This window comes from Panonychus citri, unplaced genomic scaffold (genome assembly GCF_014898815.1).
Source record: "Panonychus citri isolate SS breed McGregor unplaced genomic scaffold, ASM1489881v1 Contig00120, whole genome shotgun sequence".
NCBI lineage: Eukaryota > Metazoa > Arthropoda > Arachnida > Trombidiformes > Tetranychidae > Panonychus > Panonychus citri.
In genome coordinates, this window is record NW_026515525.1 from 336,250 (window position 1) to 359,375 (window position 23,126).

The 23,126-nt window shown below is 29.2% G+C and overlaps 1 protein-coding gene across 1 annotated transcript; it reads right to left on the reverse strand.

The window, feature by feature from the left end:
- Positions 1-478: 478 nt before the first annotated feature.
- Positions 479-21,999, reverse strand: LOC128390460 (uncharacterized). The gene is made up of 10 exons (XM_053350174.1): positions 21,639-21,999; positions 19,283-19,588; positions 18,141-18,464; positions 15,645-15,935; positions 8,184-8,471; positions 4,617-4,928; positions 3,607-3,747; positions 2,864-2,897; positions 2,680-2,783; positions 479-2,609 (listed from the first exon to the last, which is right to left on the reverse strand). The coding sequence occupies exons 2-10, from the start codon at positions 19,335-19,337 to the stop codon at positions 2,353-2,355; spliced, it is 1,806 nt and encodes a 601-aa protein (XP_053206149.1). The 5' UTR covers positions 19,338-19,588; positions 21,639-21,999; the 3' UTR covers positions 479-2,352.
- Between the last annotated feature and the right edge of the window lie 1,127 nt (positions 22,000-23,126).

A 23,126-nucleotide genomic window follows, 5' to 3' on the forward strand; every position in this document is an offset into this window, starting at 1 on the left:
GCGAAAATTTTTGTTCATTAAAAACTATCGATAAAAGTTAATCATGTTTATCTTGTTAGAACAGTTTAATTTGAAGATAAAAAGATCCACCCAAGCTGAGGATAATTCCTTTGGATTGTCAATTGTGATTAACTTGGTTAATTAGCAAGTAAGATTAACTTTCCATAATAATAATAAGATTATCATTTGAAACTCATTCACTTCCTGGACATTTTTCCCCTGAGAAAACGTATCAAACCCGGATAAGAATCTTAATATACTGATGAGATCTACAATCAACTACTTACTCATTAGTTTTACTATTCCAAAGAATATAATCAACCTTAACTTATGAACTGAAGGATAGAACTTTTTTTTCCTTCTTCTAAAGAAAATGTTGGTCTCTCTTTCTCTCTCTCTCTCTCTTGATATTCATGATGGTTCTGAAAATTTTCAGGTTGAATGTATATCAACATTTATCATTGACCATTGATCATGATAAAAAGGAAAATGGTAACAAAAAGATGACTCCAGAAAAGAAGATGAAAAAAAAAAGATAAACATTTGAATGGTAACAAGTGACTGAGGAAAATGTTGATTCTTTATCATAACCATCAATTTTTACAAAAGGAGAGAAAAATTTTGCATTCCCTTGTGTTGAAAAGTGTATTCAAAAGTGATATTCATCTCAATGGGAAATAAAATAATAAATGGATTTATAACTATCATGGAGGATGTGGAAACCTACATATGAATAAATCTGAATGGATTCTGTGTCCTGATAAAATTCTAGGAAAAAGTTAAGGAAAAAGCCTAAAATATATTCTCATTTTATCCCTTTACACTGAATACTATTGATTGTCACAAACAATTCAACACAATCCTCATCAATTTCACTTTTCCTGATAAAATATCATCAGCATTTCAATTTAACCATTTATCTAACTGTGATTTGGAAATTATCATTCCAACAGAATCTGATTTTTCAGATTGAAAATAACGAACGAAAAAAAATGTGATATGAAAAAAAACAAGATTTTTCATCATGTAACATGATAGCATTTTCTGTTAAAAGAAATGCTATCAGCTAATCATATCAATGTCAAAGATATAATATCAGGGTGTCCGAATCTTGGTTTTCTCATTCTGTTGAAAGTTTCTAATTTTACTTTTGTTGGCACTTTTTTCTCATTCTATTCTTCTAATGGATAAGATAAATAAATAGCTGGTGGGCTATTATCAGCATGATGAAATTCTGAGAGACTCAATGATGGATTGTTATCATGATACATTAGGAATGAACTGAAAGTCCATGGACTAAGTTTCCTCTAGGGCAAAGTTTTCACACTCAAATCGACAATCAGAGAGAGAGACAAAGATAATAATATATTAACAGATAGTTCATGAGTTCCGAGACATTGTTCAGACTTAAGAAATGAAATTTTCTTGGAAATTCTATTAATAATCAAAATAGGTTTAAATTTCCGATTTAGGAAAAAACAATTTTATAGACTAACGAACACTTTTTATCTGAACAGTTCAATTTTTTTCCTTCTATTCTTCTCATTATCATGTTACGATCTTTTTGAGAAAATTTTCTAAGTCGACAGAATTGAAACAACATGATAAAGTTTCCGAAAACTATTCAGTTACAGTTTTAGAATCTAATTTGATTTGGATAGAAGAGAGAAAAAATAAAAGTTCTAATCATTGGAATAATGTTTTTTATTCTCATTATCAGAAATAGAAAATAATAAATTCTCTTCAGATTCGAGTAGAATATTTTTCTCCTACTACAATTTGAATCGACTTGTAGGTATTATTATTAAACATTTTGTCTTTAGAACTTTTTCTTTTCCATCTCCCCTGAAAGGATGAGAATAAAAAATTTGAAAATATTACTGAACTTTTTTACTTCTCTACTGAATCTGAAAATTGTTGTTCCAGTTCCTTATTCGAGTAAATTTTGTCATGATGATGATAAAAAGATAACAAAACAAAGTACATAAAATGTAATAGTAATATTATCATTCTGAAAAATGGATAAGGAAAATGTTCATCTTGTTATTACGATTCCATTTCTGATTCCATCTCAAATTTCAAATTCACCTGAGACCAATACATCTGAGTACATGGGTATTCATGAATATGAATACCAGATAACTTGGAATACATTTTTTTCCTTCTCACTTTTCAACGTTTGACATTTCTGTCCATAAGATTAGGGTGAGGTAGACAATTCTGGGAGAGAGAGGTATCATAAAACTCAGTAAATATATTCTTCATATTATACTAATGATATCTTTCCAAATATGATTCAATACAAAGAATAAATTGGAAATTTTGGTCATTTGAAATTAACTTGGAAACGTATTAAGACTCGAAAATGGAAAAATCGTCTCCACCAATATAAAATATAAATGCTAAGGAAAATGTCACAGAATTTTCCATGAGATTCATCGGAAGAGAAAAAATAAATAACTGATCATTGGAACTAACCTTTACTGAAGATGAGGATAACTGATATGATTTGACTGTTGGACTTTCAGGAATCATTGTTGACCTCATTGGAATCGGAAGTTTATTTTGTTTTAATGTCATTTCAATGGTTTGTTTAATGTTGTGATAATCTAAAGTTGAGACAGAAAAATGATCCAATCATTATTTAGGAATTCAAATGAACCATAACTGATTACTCACCATAAGGATTCTGGAAACATGAGATGTCTCCGTTTGGAAGGCTTTTATCGATATTAACTAGATCACAAAGGCTTTTCTCTTTCTGTGTTATTCTGGGATATGACCTGAGGGGAAATAGGGCAGAAGAAAAATTCAGTATTAAGAATTGAGAATTTGAGGTTTTGTTTGGAAATGAAATTCTTACTTTGATTCATCGTAATAAGCGGTTGAAGGTCCAACTAAATGATTGGGATAAAAAATATCAATAATTATTTTAGTCAAAAATTAATAATCATATCATCATATGATTATCATAATGATAATAATAAAATCAAAGATTAATCTTATCATTCAAATTGATTTATTTGGTGAAAGATAAACATTTATGATAAACGTCAAGTTAATCAATACCCTAACAATATGATGATGATTATTTTATGATTGTGAATCAATCAAATATAATGTTGCCTAATAAACTAATGATTATCATGAATTTATTAAAACATGATAACAATAATGTACAATAGATAATTATAAAGATGATTACACATGGCGATTAAACAATAATCAAAAAACTCATTATCTAACATTGATATGAGCTAATTGTTAGGATTAAGAGTAAACTAAATGTTAGTATTAATCCTAATACAGAATCATGATAATTTATCTCGGAGGAAAATCCAGTCTCTATTTTATTCTTAGTCTAAGAATTTCTCTCTCTCTCTCGCTCTCTCGCTTGCACTCTCTCTTTCACTCTCTCTATGTTCAGGGTGTTCAATACAATAAAATCTAAAGGAGATGATTAGATAAACTGATAAGATTTGACTGATTGAAAGGTTATTATTATTATCCTGACGATGATTATTATTATAATTCCAATCATCATCAGGATAAGTTATTAATATAATGATGAGAAGAGATGAAGATGAAAACAGATTGTGAACTTACCCTGTCTTCTGTCAGTAACCTCAACACGATGTGATTTGATTCTTATAGCCAATATAATCATGATGATAATGATGAGAATAGTTCCAACAATGGCCATTAATATAACCAACAAAGGACTGTAAGTATCTTCCCTGGTAATATCTTTAATGATGATGAAAAGAAAGAGGAGGAAGAGAAAGAAAAAAGAAGATGATGAAAGAGAAGATGAAGATAAAGATGATAATGATGAGAAAAGAAAATAAGAGAAAGCGAGCAAGGAAAAAAAGGGAAATAAAGACAAAAGGTTACGTCGAACTCATTGTCAACCTTGTGAAATGTTTATCCGAAAATGGATTCGAACCATCAACAACTTTTCATTATATTGATTCAATATCTCGCTCATAATCATCATTGTCTTAACCATTCTCTCTCATTTTGACAGTTATTCAACTGTTAATACAACTTCAGCTATTGATCTTGTTAAGGAGAATGTTAAATTATCACCAAATTAATATTCATTCATAAATTTTATCCATTCATTCATCACAACTTTTTTCTTCTTCTTTTCTTGAATTAATAATTCTTTCATTATTATTGAAAAATTATCTCAACTATTAAATTATTATAATCAAATCAAGTATCTCTCAGAGTTTTATCAGATTTCCGTTCAATTTACATTTCAACCATGAGAAATGAATCAATTTTCACCACCATGTTCAACATCATTTCTTTAACTGTAAGTGTAATATCTCAATTTCCGATTCTTGCAAAAAAAAAATAAAACCATTTCCGTTTCCCAAACTTGAAACAACTAAAGTAAAACAGTAACTCAACTCGACTTATTAAATTGATGTTCATCTGAACTTTGATGATGAGTCTTGCTGATTGGATGGATTTCATTTGTAATCGAATTAAAATTTTTCAAATACAAACAAATAATGGATGGAAAAAAATAACGGTAAATTGTGCTCCTCAGAATGAACAAAGATAAACAATCTTTAATACTGTTATCCATTGAAACGGAAACTTACCTTGTTTCATTTGATTATGTGTCATTGTTGTCGAGGATAAAGATGCTTTCAGGGAGACAGGGTCACTTTGACCTCCAGTGGTCTTAGAGTAAACATATAATTCATAATAACCCTGAGGCGATAAATCTTGAAGTAAAAACGTTGGACGATCTCTATTGGTAAGGCTTTTTATCTTCTCACGGGTTTTGGCTTTATAAACATCGATAATGTAAATGGGCGAAGGTCCAGTAAGTGGGGTAGTCGAACAATCAACTAATAATCCAGTTAACGATTGATTCTTCATGGTACAATTTTCCACCTTCACTGGAATACCTTTGATCATGATCAAGACAAACGAAAAATAATTGTTCAAATCAACGATAATTCAATTATCTTATGCTTGGTGTTTCAGTTCATGAACTTGATGGTTTGTTAGCAATTCATATTATCAACGTTGTTTAGATTCATCAACACTTGGAACACAATCTAATATTGATTAAGTTAATTCTTTGGAAGAAGTGAAAAAAATTGCTTAATGATATTGTATTTCTCTCTCTCTTCCAATCATGATAATATCTATCAGAATATTGGAATAATAATAATGTTAGAACTTTTTTTCTCACTCTTTATTTATCCATAACTTTCCCATGAAATTAGGAATCATTTTCTCGTTCAATATAATGTTGTTCATTTTAGTAATTGTTACGATGTATGTGTGTTTATGTCAACGATTAACTATCAACAATCAGCAATTAACTGTTTACTATCAAATGGTTGACAGTTGGTTAAGTCAGTCAATGAGATATTAATGATTGTTTATTATCATCATCAACTTCAATGACTCCTGATAATGATACATGTTATCAGGTAATATGTGTATTAGTTATTATCTTTTCCCTTTTTCTCCCTTGATTAAGTTTTATTCACAATCAGAATATTAATCTCATGGAGAAATAATTATCATGGAATCATTTTCCTGATCAAAATGAGTATAATAAATTTCAACTTGATTAGGTTATTATTATTGCTCCAGGTTATCATTAAGTGAGCAAAGATTTAAGATACAAAGTAAATTATTGGAACCACTTTCAAGAGATAAATCAACTGATTTTGATTGGAACATGAAACTGTTTCCTTTTATATTTAACATGAATTAGATTGAAATGAGAGTAATAACAATCATCTTGATAACTCTAATTATCATCAAATTCTGATGAAAGTAGTTAGATAAAAATCTTATCATGTATACACAATTCAAGAGGGGAAAAAAAGTTTTCTCGAATTGATCCAATTCTCATTAGATTGAACTGAATATTTCGATCAACCAATCAACATTTACCTTGACTGGATTTACATTAGAAAAACTTATTTCCAAGAACTGTCATTTTCCATCATCATGATAGTAAATAACTTACATGATGATAAAAAATTCTTGTTATATTTCAGAGTTTCAAGAATAAATATCTCTCTCTCTCTCTCTCTCTAAAATGAAGATGAAATTTATGGTTTTATCATGGAAATAACTTATTGGTTGGATGTTTTGTTATCGACTCAGTTTTTCTTGATATAAAATAGTTCTCATTTAAGAATAATGGAAACTCTCAGTCCAATATATAGATTATCAATTCCTTGTCCATTTCATGTTAAAATTTTTTCCCATGTCCCAGAATTTTCATCTCTTCTTGTCAACAATTTTTGAACAAAAAAAAAACGTTTCACTGGTTCATCGAAACACAAGAGGAAGATGAAAAAATCGTTGAAACTTTATGAATATTATTCATTAATCATGGTTTTCATCACTATTTACTCTGAATTTTGTATGCAAATAAAAGTAACAATATCTTTCACCATCATGAAAAGTAACGAGTAAACTATTAATAGGAAAAGTGTTCACTTCATGATACGAGTTTCACAAATTCATCATGTTTCCTCATTTCCATCCAGAGTCATTAATGTCTTGAAAATATTTCCCATTCTTACAATGTAAATTTATCAACCCCTGAAAATGTAACTACCATGATGGATTCATGTTGAAAGCTCATTCATCTTGAAATCTCATTCTAAGATTATCTTATGCACTTGAAATGAATCCTAAATATATAATATACACATGAGAAGAAAATAAAATTTCATTCTTTCAAGACTTTTGTTTATAATCATTATTCATATTGACAATTAACTTTCAATAAAGATAATTACTGAATCGAGTAAATTACCATGCTAAAAATATTTGCAAATAAATTCCTATGGTGATGAACTTTCAACCTGAGTAAAAGATGAGCTGAAAGATAACACTGAATGAGAATGAAAATGAAAAAGTTCATTCCAAATTCAGTTTTATCTTCAAATATTACAACTCATCTAAATGAATAAATATCAGTAAAAGTAAGCAGAAAATTTTACTCATCCTCATCTTCATCATCTCCCAATGTAACCAATGATTTTCTAGAAAATCATTCAATTGATTAAAACGGTTCATCCAATTGTTGACCAATCACAAATAGAGAATCCAATAAGTTAACCATTTTGAAAATTAAATTAAACTTTAAAAAAAAAAGAGTTCAAACAACGATAAAAATAAACAGGGAAAAAAAAGTAGAGAAAAAGATTCCTGAATAAAGATGTGATGAGAAAAAAAAAGTTCTGATACTTTCTGATAATCTAATGACAGAATAGATAACTGATAGTTTCCAAATGAAGATGAATTAACAGTTAGAAACATTTACTATCATTTGATAATGTACATTATCATCTAATGGTGTTTAAAGTGTAAACAATTTCGCAATTGATTATATTATCACCCAAATGTGATAATATTGAAAAGTTGAAATGATTCCCTGTCAATTGGTGTAACTTGTCATGATTACTGGTTCGTTGATACACTTTATTGATGTTTAGGAAGAGAAGGAAGAAAAAAAATCAAAGATGAAACAGAAAAAAACTGCTAATTCATAAGAATTGTTAATTCCTATTGTCAGTTGATGATGAAGATGAAGATGAAGATGATGATGGAGAAAGAAAATAGATCACATGATTTCTTTGGAATACTAACATTCTTGATAACCAACGAAATGAAAACTCGATAGTAGAAGACGATAATCGATTTTACCGTTAATTCCAATTGAGTCGACAGAAAAAAAAATAACAACCTCTCCATTCATCCTTCCTGTTTGTTGCTGGTAGAGGTTCTTTAGGCCTTATGTATGTTTAATTCTCAATCAATCTTAATTAATTGTTACACTCTCACTGGTACATCACATGGTAATAATGATAAATGATACAATCAATCAATCATTTTGTTCATTGATTACAAAACAAACACCAACACTAATATACGAAGCGAGTAAAAATAACAATGAAAATACATTGAGAATCCAAGAGTATCAAGTGAAATGTTTGCCATCAAATATTAATAACATGAGAGAAAATAGAGAATCTCAATTGATCAGGAATAAATTCATTATCAATAACAATGTTTAACTTGAAACTGATTCATTGACCATCATCAATATTAATATCCAAATGGAAAAGTCTCTAAGTAATTAGATGTAATTAATGTTGATGTTTACAAGTATTAATATACTTTACCTGGAGGGATAATATTAAATGAGCAAGGATCCTTTTGATGGCCGATTGAATTTGAAGATGTACAATAGATTGAACCATAACCGTAACGATTTTTTGGTGAATAAAGTAAATAACTTGTAGTCTCATTAACGGTATAATTGTTTATCCCATAATTAGTTGATGAGCTATTTAAATACCATTTAAATGATATCTGATCTGGATCAGCATCAACAGAACAGCTGATTAAAGTTTCCTCACTTGCACCAATAGGATAAACTAATTGTTGATCTGGCTTACAAATTGGAGCGACTGTTAATGAGACAAGAAACATAATCAGCAAGAAAAAGTGAAAAGCCAAAAAAAAAAATGATAATATTTTCATTAGTTTGGGTGACATTGTCATTAGTTGAACTCATTGGGATAAAATGATGATAATAATAATCATTATGATAATAGTTGTTAATAACGATGATGAGGATGAGGATGATAATAGTTATCATCTGTGATAAAACTATTTTCGTTGGTAGAGAAAATTTTTCCTCTCCTCTTCATTGTAACGATTGTAACTCATATATAAATACTATTTCGTTGATAATGATTCCCTATTACATGATAATGAGAATCTCTAGTTTTCTCCAGTTGAAACTTTACTTTTTTTCGCCTTCTATTATTCAGAGTTATCAGAATTTTCTTCTTCTTCTTCTTCTTCTTTTTTTTCAGTTGTTGTTTTTTCTTTCTATTTTCTTGGCAACTTTTAGATCACTTTCTTCCTTGGGATAATGTAAAGGAAGTATGAGATTAAAAGATGAAACATGATGATCATGAAGTTAATTTTTTCCTCCATCAAACTGAACAATCTCACTCACAGTTTTTGATAATGATGAGGTAACTTCACCTCAGTTACAATATAATTATATGCTTGCGGCTATTTTATTATCTCTTTTTGCTCTGATCAAAATAGGAAAGTAAATATTATATCATTGATGAATTGGTCAATGAAATGGTTTCCAGGAATAAAGATAAAGGTAAAGTATTAGGATGAGAATGATGATGATGATGATGATGATGAAGCAGCTGAAAAAATATATACTAAAAATCAAGGATAATCTAAGTAAAATGTTGTGTTCGATTGTTTAACTAACAACTTTGATTGATGATAAATGATCTTGTTGATGAACAAAAGTGAATATAGATTCTTATCTGAATATAAAGAATCATTGATGATAATAAAACATGATGATTATGTTAAGGAAGAGAGGATGAGGTAGAGTAAACCACACATATATACACATACAGGGAGAGAGATAGAGTAGATAACTGGGAGTGAGAGGAAATAGTAAAAGTTGATCCATTGAATTGGAGTTTCGAATAGAGAGAAAAGAATAATGAAAAAAAAAGTTCGTAATTTAGACTGAAAATCTCAGGGACTCTTAATGTTTGTTCATCATGAGTAAATTGACCAGCCCAACTGAATGATTCATTTGAATTTGGTTCTTTGTATTATCTTTGATTTGAGCAACATTTTTCTTAGACTGACCATAAGAAATGATGGAACAATTTTCTCATGAAACAAAATAAAACTAAGGAGACTTGAAAAAAAAACCCAAACAACAATTTACTGAATCTCTTGAATCAAATTATCTTTACGTGACTTTTAAGATTAAAGTTACTATCAAAAAAACTCATTCCACAAATCACATTGGAGACATAAAGTAATGAAGATAATACTTAGTACGTTGTTGATGATGATGATTAAGATGAGGATGATTATGATAATAGAGAGAAGGATATTTAAGCCTGATAACGTTAAACCCAAAAGAAAGTCAATTAACTGATAGAAAATATTTGATATTGTTACCTTGTTCTCTTCCATCACCATCTCTCATCTTCCAACTCTCTCTCTCTCTCTCTCTCTCTCTCTTCCTCTTCCGTTCTCTTTGCCGGTAATACACTATTATCATCTCAAGAGAGAGAGAATTGAATCCCCATGAATATGTATCTATCTTTTATCGTCCAGAACAGTTTTTATTTATACAGCTAAGTTAACATTCAGATGATAATCATCATCATCATCATCATTATTATCATCATCCAACTTGAGAAAGATAATCATTCCGTAGGCAATGTTGGTTTTTGTTGTCATTGGTTATTTGTTATTATTAAAACGATTGACTTTCCAATGATAATGTTAATAATAATAATAATTTATTCATCAGCATCATTTCAAGTCCTTTGAGAATCAATTATTAATCTTAAATGTAATATTAACATGACATTTTCATCTAACTCAGATAGAGGTTCAAGATTAATTCTCAGTTTATCATGAAATATGAAGCAAAATGAACCTTCAAATTGAACTTGTAATTTCATTTAATAAACGATTGATTGATGATAAATTCACAAGGGAAATAGTAAAGTTATCATTTAACTTTATATATATATTCTGTAGCATTACTAATTACAGAACTTTTTTATCAATCAATTATAATTCAATCTAATCAGTTGCTTTTTGTATTCTTAAATATTTACTCTGTCTCATTTATGTTATTAGATGAAAATAATTTCATAGCATTCTAATATTGATACCATGGAGATTTTATATTAATGAACCAGAATCGAGTTGTTTGAAATTTTATTCCAATTCAATTCTGAGTTGAAAAATTCTTGACTCACTTTGAATTTCATGTTGAAAATTTTGATAAAATCCAAGTCAATTTTCCTGAAAAGCTAATTGAAAACCATCAACAAATTATCATAAACTTTCAATGATAAAAGACTCAGAATCGATAAGTTTATTTTCTATCAATTGATTAATCTGATTAAATCACTTTGATTCTTAATTGGTGTTAAATGATGTTAACATTTGCTAAGATAAGTTGATGAATGAGATGATACGATGATTGTCCAATAATCAATTCCAAAGATAACGGTAAATCAAATAACTAATTTCTCATTATGATCACGATAGATAATAAGATAATCTATCATTGATATCATCTATTATAATTGATTTTCGTTACGTAACAAAAGGCCAGCTATCAATTTACAGGGAATTCAATGTTGCTGAACTAATTAAATTTTCGAGCACAAATTATCCATATTTAGGTTGATTCTTTTCACAAGTAACCAATTGGTTGAGTAAACTCAAAGTTTCGAGAAGAAAAAAAATCTAATTCATCAAATGAACGTTTTTTTATCTCAATCATTATCATGGTAATTAACACGATTGAATGACTTGATTCTCATTCCTTTTCAGCTTAACATGAAAAATTAATAAGATTGAAAAAGGATTAACAATGAATAAGATGATGAAAAATCAACACACTCAGTTGATTTTGATGTGATCAGAATGTTGAATATGATAAAATAATAATAACAGTAATGATAAGTACCAAGAATGAGAATAAAAAATCAAAGATATAAACAGGATACATTGAAAGTGGATAGAAATGAGGATAACAGGGAGTTGGAAATATAACAGAATTTAATTCTAAGTGAAATTGATGTTACTATTGAATAACTGAATTTTATTTGCATGGAAATGATTTTTTCTCGCTCGATCCTCTTTCCTTTTGAAGGTTAACTTTCCAAATCTTACGTGACCTTTGCCATCGAATGTTTAAAAAGATGATTACTTGTAATGCACAAGGATAATGGTTGGAACATTGAATCGAAATATAAGAAAATTATTACCCAAAGAATGTAAAAAGTTTAATGTAAGGTCACTATGGAATAGGTTCAATTTTCGATTCGAATCAAAGTTCGCACAAGCATGAAAGTTATTTTACTTTAATCATCCTTCATCGGGTCATTCAAATTCATCAGGAACATGATTTCTCAGACCATAAATCTCCAGTTTATTTCTCTTTCTCTCTTTATTCCCATGAATGTGATTCTATCCAGTTCTCGATATATATATATACATGTATTATATATAAATAAGAAACTTCTCAAAAAAAGTTCACAACATTTTAAAATTTCCAAAAGTTTAAAATTTGTTGAGAATCAAATAAGTTCAAGTTTAGAAACTTTTCTCCTATTTATCTTTCACTATATTTTCACTATTTCTTTTTCATAGTACAAAAAGGAAGACTTTGAAATGTGGTGAAGATAATGGAAGAGAGAAGAAGAGAAAGAAAGAAAATGAAAAAGTTCTAAAAAGTTCTAAAATGAAAGAGAAAATCTCGTTAACTGAATTTTTTTCCTCGACTATCGAGTTTGTAAAGTTGTCCAGAAATTGAGGTCCAACCATAGCTAATTTTAGTTCTAAATTGAGAAGGTAAAAGAAAAACAATCTAATGTTATGTAAAAAAAGAAAATAGAACCAAAAACAAGAGAAATTGCAACATTTTCCTCAGAATTGTAACTAAATAAGATTGGGAAATAATCTCGAATCCAAAATCACCAAACAAATATGAGTAATCTTTCCGGAGAAATCATGACGATAATAAGAATTAGCAATGATTAATATTTCTCGATATTGTTTGTTTATCAATTCTCTCTATTGATTTATCTCAAATTTCTTTCCTTCACTCAAAATGGAAAACATAATTTTCCTTATTCAATATCATCATGGTTATCGAAAGGATCATATGTTATCTCATGATTTTCTTATATTAGAAAGTAAAATGTTAAATTTTAATGAATAAAAAGTAAGATGATAAAATTCAATAGTAAACAGAACTAGAATTCTGGACTCTGGTAAAGTAAATGAGCTGTTCATGGAAAGTTCTTGGATTGTGAGTAAACATTTTTCTCTTCCCTTGGATTATCCTCATTAAAATATTAATATTTAAGTTTAACCTTTGATGATAAGTTTTCCATCTTCCCCTGGGAATGTGAATGTATTTCAATACATAAAGAGGATAAAAGTATTTCTACCATGAGAACTCAGAATCTTCATTAGAACCAATTTATTCTCAACAGATTCTTTCACCATCTTTATCTGGGAAATTTATATTGAGCTATCAATCTTCAGGGTTCTAATGAATCTTTGGATCAAACGATATCGATTTGAGAAGACAAGAGATAAATATGAACATGGTGATAAGTGTGAGAAGATGAAGAAAAAGATTGCAGGATTAGATGAAGATGAGCCTCATGGAATTGACGGATAGAGTCAAGAGATTTTCATGGTCCATGAGGGTGAATTTTTCTCTCAGTAAAATGAAAGAAAGGCAAAGAGAGAGAGAGAGAGAGAGAGAGAGAGAAAAGAAGAGAATCTCGAAAGAAAAGAAATCACTCATAAGATGATAAAAGTTCTGACATTTGAAAAACGAATGAATGTAAATCTTTTCTTCATCATCATCATCCCCATGTCATCTGAGAGCGATAATTATGAGAAGGGAAAATTCTTGTATCATGAAAGGTCATCACCGAGATAGTGAAAATAACTCAGCCAAACTCTTCCTCGGCTCTAAGCCTTTCCTTTGTTTTTCAAATTATCTTTTTCCATGATAACATAGAAAGTGAAGGATTTTGAATAACCTTGATAACTCTGAATTGGAGCTGAACTTTTCGTTCCCTTTCTTCATCACTTGACAGTAAAAAAACCATCTCCTTTTCATTTTGTTTAGTTATCATTATTGAGCTCATAGTCTCTACTTTTTTTTTACTTCTCAATTCCATTAACATATAAACATGGAACTCTAGTCTCATGATCATGGAGATTGAATCAAAATTTTGGAATGAGGAAACTTGAAGAAGGAAAGAAAAAGTAATATCTTCATATCGAGATAACAGTTTCATTCTTTCTCAATGAAGAAGTAAAATTTTCTTCTATTATTATTGCTTATTATTATTCATTTGATTCTAGAAAAGTTTCATGAGGAAAAAAAAGAGAGTAACTTGTCTGATTGTATTCGAAATGAATTGGAATTGAAAAATTCAGTTGTATTCATATACAATTCAATTTCTTAAGTTATATTAGACAAATTGAATTCGTAAACTTGATTGAAAGGAAAGAGAAATTTAAACTTGACTTCGTTTCACTAAACTCGAAACCAAGTTCGAAGTCCAAAATAATCATGATTCCAATGTCCAATGACGATAATTGACTTTACTATTTCTTTTTCAATCAAATGAAATATCCAATCAGATGAATATCAATTATGAATTATCATCAGTCTAATCTAATCTAATCTTCTCAAAGAGAAAAAAGTTAATTTTAATTCTTACGAGAAAACTAATTGTACTAATTATTAATAGTTGATACTCTCTATTGACACTTTTACTCAATTTCTTATCTGAGACAAATTCATTATCAAATTGATTCTCAAATGATTATATCTATTGTCATGGTCAGATAATCTTATCGAGTTATAATAATAGTTGTAAAATTTTATCAGATTAGTTGACCTAAAATCAGTTGATGATTAGATCTAAAGAAATTGTCTATTGAACATAATGATCCAAGTCCATGTAAGTTAATTAGTCTCATTATCAAGAAGATAAGGTTCATCAATTGAATTGAGATGATCCAATCTCCCTGGAAAATTGACTATTAATCTGATTTTAGAAAATTCTGATGAATGGACACAATGCATGAAATGAGCAGAAATTATCTCGAAACAACCAGTCAGAATTATGTTATCGATAAAAAAAAGTGAAGATTATTTTCTGACAACATGTAACAATAATGATGATAATAAATACGATACTGTCCACAATTCAGTTGACCAGTAAACTATAGGTAGTGACCATTTATCGTAATCACATTTCATTATTATCATTTCTTATCCACTTACAGAATTCACAATTATCATCACTTCCTTCATTCACATACATCAAACTCAAAGTTCTAATGACACAATTTTCTATCTTATTCATTTATCTCCATCTCTCTCTCTCTCTCTCTCCTAATCAACATCATAATTCTGATCATCATCATTCTCCTCTTACTCTTCCTTGACCATTTCCTGATCATTTTTCAGTTGTTGTATTGTAATGGTCATCGACATTAATGACCATAACCAGTGATACTTTTCATTTGACAAAACTAATCATTTCAAATTTCCGGATTCAATTTTTATTCATCAACATGATTGACCATCATCCAAATCATTATCATAACCATTGACCACAATCACAATCTTAATAATCAAACAATTTTGTCTCATCATCATCTTGACCAAAAGATGATAAATAATAACCAAGTTAGAAGATGAGAGAATCAAGAAGAAGAAGAAGAAGAAGAAGAAACTTTGACAATAAAATTTGAAGAAAAATTTTCTCCCAATTGCTGAGTAAGACTCAGAATCTTTTTCAGGGTGAAAAGATAAATCTTTTCATTGAAACATAACAATCACATTGGTAATAAATAGTTGATTATCCTCATTAATAACAGTTATTAACGATAATTAATAACGTTGTCTTTTTATATCTAAGTACAATAAATGGCTTCGGATTATCATACTAATCTTATTAAATAAGTTGCTCATTATTAATTGGATTGAAATTGAATCTATCATAAATTATACTTACATTGAACTCTCAGGAAAAAATGATTACTACGACCCTCGCCAACCGAGTTAATTGCTATACACTGATAATTTCCCCGGTGGGATTTTTTCACTTTTTGTAGAACCAGAAAATTATTTGAAACAATTAATCCATCCGATAGATTGGAAATTACCGGATTATCATTGAAAGTCCAACCGATTTCAAAAATATTTGGATTAGCGATTATGTTACATTCAAGGATCACATCGATTCCCTCCTTGATATTGTTTGGATTTAAATTGGCACCAAGGTTAACGGTTACTTTAGGTTTATCTGTTTTAATAACAATTAGTAAAATCGATTAGAAAATTAATTGTTTCAAACACTTCAATCAATTTAATGATCGTCATCAATCAATATAAATAATACATATATATAAATTCATTAGACTAATTAAAATGTAATTAAAACGGATCACAATTTAAGGGTAAAAATACAAATCATTTATCATTGATGATGATCATCATCAATAATTGTCTCATTAATTGTAATTTATTAACAAGTCTTGGGGTTTAAATGTCTTACCATTAACAATTTAATTGTTGTTACCCAAAAGTTGTTACAATTAATTAATGATAAATACTTTCCTGTGATAAATACTTAGGCTGTTAATCATGTTAATCTAATTTTATGCTTTTTCCCTATTGAGATAACGGTTTTTTTTTTGCTTATCCCATTTCAACAGCACATTGATTCAAATTAAGCTGTGATTAAATTATCCGATTAATTGAATTAAAGGTTTCAACTTAAAACATATTTAATAGCCAATATCAATAATGAATTAATCAATCAATCAACAGACAATCATGATAATTAAAGGATCACTTTTGAAACTTGATAATCTCATTTTTCTCACCATGAAATCATATTGATTCAACTTGACTGAATTCAGGCAATATTATTAATAGTATTTGAATATTGTTTTTTTCCTCTTCTTCCTCTTGGTCTCATCATTTAGATGTTAATTATTTTTAGTTATACATCTTAGCTTAATTAATACTGTCAGGATCTGTTTCTTAATTGATTCTTGATATTTAATCATCACAGTTACCAAAGGGATTGGTGATGTTCCTTGGGAAGGGAAGATAACTCATTTACATCATGTTCTGAGGTTAAACTGGTGAAAGTTGTGAAAGGTTAACAACTATATATAAAAATAATTCGAGCTCATTAATAAGTTATAAGTTCATTCTGGCTTTTTCTGTTGTTGTTTATTGTTTCAGGTTCCATGATGGTGTATAAAAAAATATAATAATAATAATATTCTCATCTCAAATTGGTTAAGCCTCTTTTGTTCATGCCTTTAATCATCAAGAAAATTCATGCAGAGAGTAATACCATCATGATAATAGATTGATCAATTTCACCATAGTCTGAATAATAATATTTATTCATCATAATGATGAGAGAAAGAGAGAGAGACCCATGAAAAAGATGAACATTTATCTTATATATTCAATTAAAATTAGGATTCTAGTTTAATCTCAACTTTTTGTTCTGTATCTCTTTCGTCTGTGGATAATATCATATGATAAAATCAACACTGTCTAGATAATATTATCATATACTAGAGTCTAGTTTTTCATTCTCGTAATATTAATTGAACTCTAGAAACTTTCTCCATGAAGAAAATGATTCATTTACATGGTGAATGGATATAAAGAAGATTTATTCAGATTCTATTAGAACTTAGATTGTTAAAAATGATAATAATCATTGAACATCATGAAAAAAATAAAGCAAGACAATTTTTTCACAGTTGAATGAGTCAAATTTGCTTTACTTGTTTCAAGATAATGATAGACTTTCAGAATCATCTTTTTCCCTCATGATAACCATGATAACAATTTCATCATGTTGACGATAATGGTGATGGCTTTAAAGTGGCTATAAAAAGCACTTGAATGTCAATATCAAGATAATATATGAAAATATAAATTTCTTCATATTATATAATATATTGAACTTTTTTTTTCTTCTTTCTTCCGGTTCAATAGAAAGTTAAAAAGAAAAAATAAATTGTCTTTCTTTCTCCCATTTTTACCTTAAAACTTTATCCAATGAACTTTTCTGTTTATCTTTATAACATTTCCATTGTTTACATATTATTATTTATTGTATATTCTTACAACTAACCATCATCATCATCCACAAATCCACCCTCAGCTGGGAGTCAGAAATTATATGTTATATATACACCATTTAGATATATCGATAATTTTATATCACTTTAAAATCAATATAAGGTCAATGATTGAACTCAATGGAAAACAGGAGAGTTGAAAATATCAACTGAGTAGGTGGAAAGGGTTATCATGAAAGTGAAACAAAGTTTTCACTTTTTGAACAAAATGTTATCATTAACTTTAGTTATTTTTTATATACCCTTTCATTGATTGAACGTGTTATTACAGTTGTAACTTTGTATATTACATAATATATATGCTGAAAGAAGGAAAAAACTATTATAATACTTACGAACAACTTTTAACGAAAATAATGAATTCCTTGTTTTATCATCTCTGAAATCAACTCTACACCGATAATCACCTTCATCTTCAAGTTTAACTGATTTAATTACAAGCGATGGAGGTGAGGTTGTCTCATTGACGTACATACGATCATCGTTACCAAATCGTTTAGCTTGAGGGAAAGGCACTTCTCGAGCATCGAGACTGTAAAAAGGCACTTTGAGTCCATCTTTGTAAAATAACATTAAACTGACAGTATCATCACCCCAATCAGAGACGTTACATGAAAAGGCAACGATACCACCGAGGGTAGCAACATATTGAGATAAAGCTAAAGAGGAAAAGAGAAGGAAAAAAAATATATTATCATGGAGATAGTAATCAATTGATTAGCAAATTAATCACAATCCGATGATCGCCTTCACACTATGCAAAAGCTAATTGAACACTAAGCTATTTACATGAACACATTGGTGTTGAAAATATGCAATATTTTGAGCTTAACTGAGCTTCTAATGTTAGTTTTTTTCTTTTGCCTTGTTTTTTTCATATCATATTATCATTTTGCTCATCATCTTTGAACTGAACCAGAACACATGCAATTGCTTATGTCATATATGAAAAACCACTTTGAGTAGATAGTTTTTTTCCCTCCTCTTTCACTGATGTTATACTCACCGTATATCATCATCACATGTATTTTTTTGCTCCTTGCACAATGTATTCACCAACTATAAGGCTCAGACATTTCATAACAATTCAAAAGCTCAAGATAATAATGATGATGATGATAACAATAATGATAATATTGTGGGTATCTTGAGGATTGTGATGTAGAAAAAAACTAACAAAAGATACTGTTCAAGTTATTTGATGATAGTAACAAAAAGTACATTGACTGAGTGTGGAAGAGAGAGAGAGAGAGAGAGAGAGAGAGCAAGATTGGGAGTGAGAAAGTAGAAAAAACTTGGAATGAGAAGTGGAGTGAGAAATGAACAGAACTTGGGTTTACATACTGTGGAGAAAATTGGAAAAGAATTGGTTTTCCAAGGAACAAGCAAAAGGAAAAAACAACTTCATCTGATGAAGACTAAAAGATGAAGATGGGAGAGAGAGAGAGAGAGAGAGAAAAGGTTAGATGATACTCACCAATCTTATAAGATATATCATAACAGAATATCATGGAAAGAAATCGAAGAATCATTGTTCGACCCCAATCGCTATTTCAACTCTTTTTCTCCTCCACTTTCGATTCTCTTTTTATTTTATCCTACGAACAACTATTTTTCCACCTTCTGCTCCTCCTTTTTGACTGTTTGACTTCCTCAGTTTCCTTGTTGGATTTAGATGTTCACCCTTATCTTGGGCTCATTCGAGTGGTATTATACTGAAAAAGGATCAGTATGATTTTTGATTTCTATCTTCTCTTGTGCTTCTGTAAAGATGAAGTGAAATCTATTGTAAAAAAAGAAATCGTAATGAGAAAGACAGAAAGATTGAATATAAGTTAAATTGAAGATGAAAAGATGATGATGATGATGTCTAATTGACTGGTGTTATCGAAGAGAAGCAGAAAAGGAAAGAGAAAGTTTGTATTTTATCCACCGAAATTTGATCTCATTTAGATAGAACAAAAAGTTTTATCCATTTCGATATATTAAAAGGTGAGAGTCTCGATAAACTCCTAAGAGTAGTTCAGTAGACGGTTAACTATGCAGAATTTACTATCGCTCTCTTTCTCAGCTTTGGATAAAATTGATTATGTAAAAGTCTACGATTCTTTTTTATTCCATGCAAAACAGGGAGAGAATGAGTAAAGGTGAGAGTGAATTGGCTGGTGAAAAGTTAAAAAGGTTAGGTTTGCAATTCTCATGATAATTTAAGGCAGAGAGAGAGAGAGAGAGAGAGATAGAATGAGAGAGAATGAGTGGCTGAGGCAGAGAATTGCAGAAAAAAACTCAACTGAACATCATTATCGATGATGATAAACTCAGATTTTCACCCAGAAGCCTGAAAACAGATTCAGTAGACATTTATTTTTCAACTCATGCATCAACATTGAGATGATGATGATGATGATGATGAGATGAACTGAGAGTGATAATGAAGGAGAAGAAAAAAACAAAAGTAAACTAGTTATCATAATTATCTCAAATTGAAATTGTAAAGGTAAAGTTATTCACTTGTTAGATTGAAAGTAGTGATAATCATTATCTTACTCTTGGTGAAAAAAAAAATTTACCATGCATTGAATTTAATCAATGATGAACAAAAGATTATCATCATGAAACTATTAAGTTAGCGAAAATTTTCCATTCTAATGATTTCACCTGAAACAATTTGATTCCCATCAAGAACAACATAATATATATTACTCATGAATTCAGTTCTCAATTTGTCAGATTGATAATAATCTTATATATATTGTGAGCCAATGTGCTAATATCATTATAAGAATACATCATTTTCTACCCCTGTTAACATATTATTATTATTATTTTTACTTTTTTTTTCTCCACCAACCTCATGGTGGGAATGCATCATTATCAGAGTGTTGTGGGTTTTTCAGGAAGCTTGTCAAAGTTAATTACAATACACGTTGGAGTTATAATAGTTAAGGGAATTGCAATGAAAACCAGATTCATCCACAAAATCAATTTTATTAGTTTAGAGGTAATAAAGTTAACCATTATTATCCTTGATTATTATATGTTATCCAGAATAAACAATTGCAATGATCACTAAAACAATATTGTCTGTGACCAAAAGTATTCAACACTTTGTTTACTTTGGATTGAAGATTCTGATGATCATGATTAAGAATCGGATTCATGATATACAATATAATGGATTCCCTGTCTGTCTGTCTCTTTCTCTAATTAATATTACAATCGTTTTAGTATCTTAACTTTATCTTCTGCTTATTTTCACAATGTTTCACCTCTTTTCTCATTGTAAATGAATTCTGTTTTCCTTCTGAGCAATTTATTTCATTCCAATTGCAATATGATTATTATCATGCTGTTTCAATTAACTGATCACCAATTTACTAAACATGATGATGATGAGAATGATTATAACTCTCTCTCTCTCTCTCTCTCTCTCTCTCTCTCTCTCATTATCATGATGATAGTAAATCTTTTATTACTATTATAAGACAATACAATTAACATTATCATTACAGTTTTAGTATATTGTTCATGATTAAGACGAAAGTTTCATCGTTTGGAATAAGTAATTGATTTTAACCTCTTAATCTCATGTAGTTGATTGAATTGTTTACTCCAGAATCGTAAGCCGTTTATTAAACTCCAAGTTCTGCTGATATGTAATCAACGATTGCCTTTGGAATAGCTGAAGAAAAAGTTAATTCAAGATTGAACTTTGAGTGAAGATGAAGTGAAAATGAGATTTACTCAGGGAATGATGATTTCCTTTCTTTTTGTTCTTGAACTTTTCATCTTCTTTGTCACCTATCTGATAACATCAAGACTTAAAACCTTACCTTTTGATGTGAAATATTGTTCAACAATGAATTCACAAAGGAAGAAAAATATTATCGAAAACTATTAACAGAAAAGTGAACATTTTATTTCATCTTAAAGTTGAACTTTTCTCGATCACTTTTTCCAATATATAATCCGATTGGTAGTCGATCACACAACACTGTAATCCGGTTGATGGCACTAAGTTACAATTGTATGATGGTGACAAGAATAAGATGATTAGGTGATGATTATATAAACAATCAAAATAAGTTTATGTTTACAGTCTGAGGGATGAACTTGAAACAAGGATTTCTCATGTATCCTGAAGAGAAGAGAAATTGGATAAATCAAAAGAAATCACAAATATCATAACCATGAGCAAGAATATTATCAAAATGAATGAGAAGAGAACTGGAAAGAAAAAAGTTCTAATACAAGGAGAGCCCGTAATTTAAAGATCGCGCAAGTCTGATATCAAGATTCTTCTGATCATGTTACTCAATCTGTATTTAGTTTTCTCTTTTCGAAGAGCGAAATTTTCTTAAACTATTATTATTTCAACGCTAATCACAAAATCGCACTTGTTATTCACAAGAATTTCCTTAGTGATTTCGCTCTGCAGCTTCATTAAAATCTTCGACTCGTCAATGAGCTTCACCATGGACAAATAATAGATTGCAGGCTTATTAGATTACAGAGATTTCCACTTTTTGTCGGTAAACTTTTCCATAAAATGATCTATTCCAACGATTACTCAGATTCTTTCGTTACTCTAAAATCGAGGTAAACTAACCTTTAGAGTTCAATCAGCATGAATTCATCTCTTACTGGAAGCAATATCATGATTAAGTAATACACATAAGATGAGACCATAAGAGTTTAACTTGGAGGAAAAAAACGAAAGGGATTAACATGGTTGAAAAGCTTGTTACATTTTTTTCACTTGATATTATCTCAAGATAATTTAATCTAATCCTCTTGAGCCATGAATGTCAGAAGCAATGGTTTCTTACAGTATCAATTCTGGAGACTTAAGACTGAATGAAATCAGTTTCTTAGGGTTTCCTTGTTACCGCAAGAGTTTTTCTGTACACATATACAGAGAAAAGAAGATATATTCTTCGATTGATTCCAAGGTATAACATGTATAAAACATGAATAGCTAATGATGAAGATGAAGATACGAGATAGAAGACAAAGAATATAAGTTTTGATATTACATATCAGATAAGAGGATTTATTTTCTAATACTATGTATGTATGTTTTTACTTTTCTCCTTGAGTAGAACTTTTTTTCTCTCTCTCTCTCTTCTTCTTTTCATTCACATCATTTTCTCTCAGATGAATGTCATTTGAATCCCGAATTATGATTCATTCTGATAAGGAGGTTTTACTTGTTGATTTTGGGAAGAAAAAAAAATGTTCCAATGTAAATGTGATTCTTTATCTACAGTATCTTATACTCTGATTACTTCGTGTCAAAAGATAACTTGGAAAAATGAAGA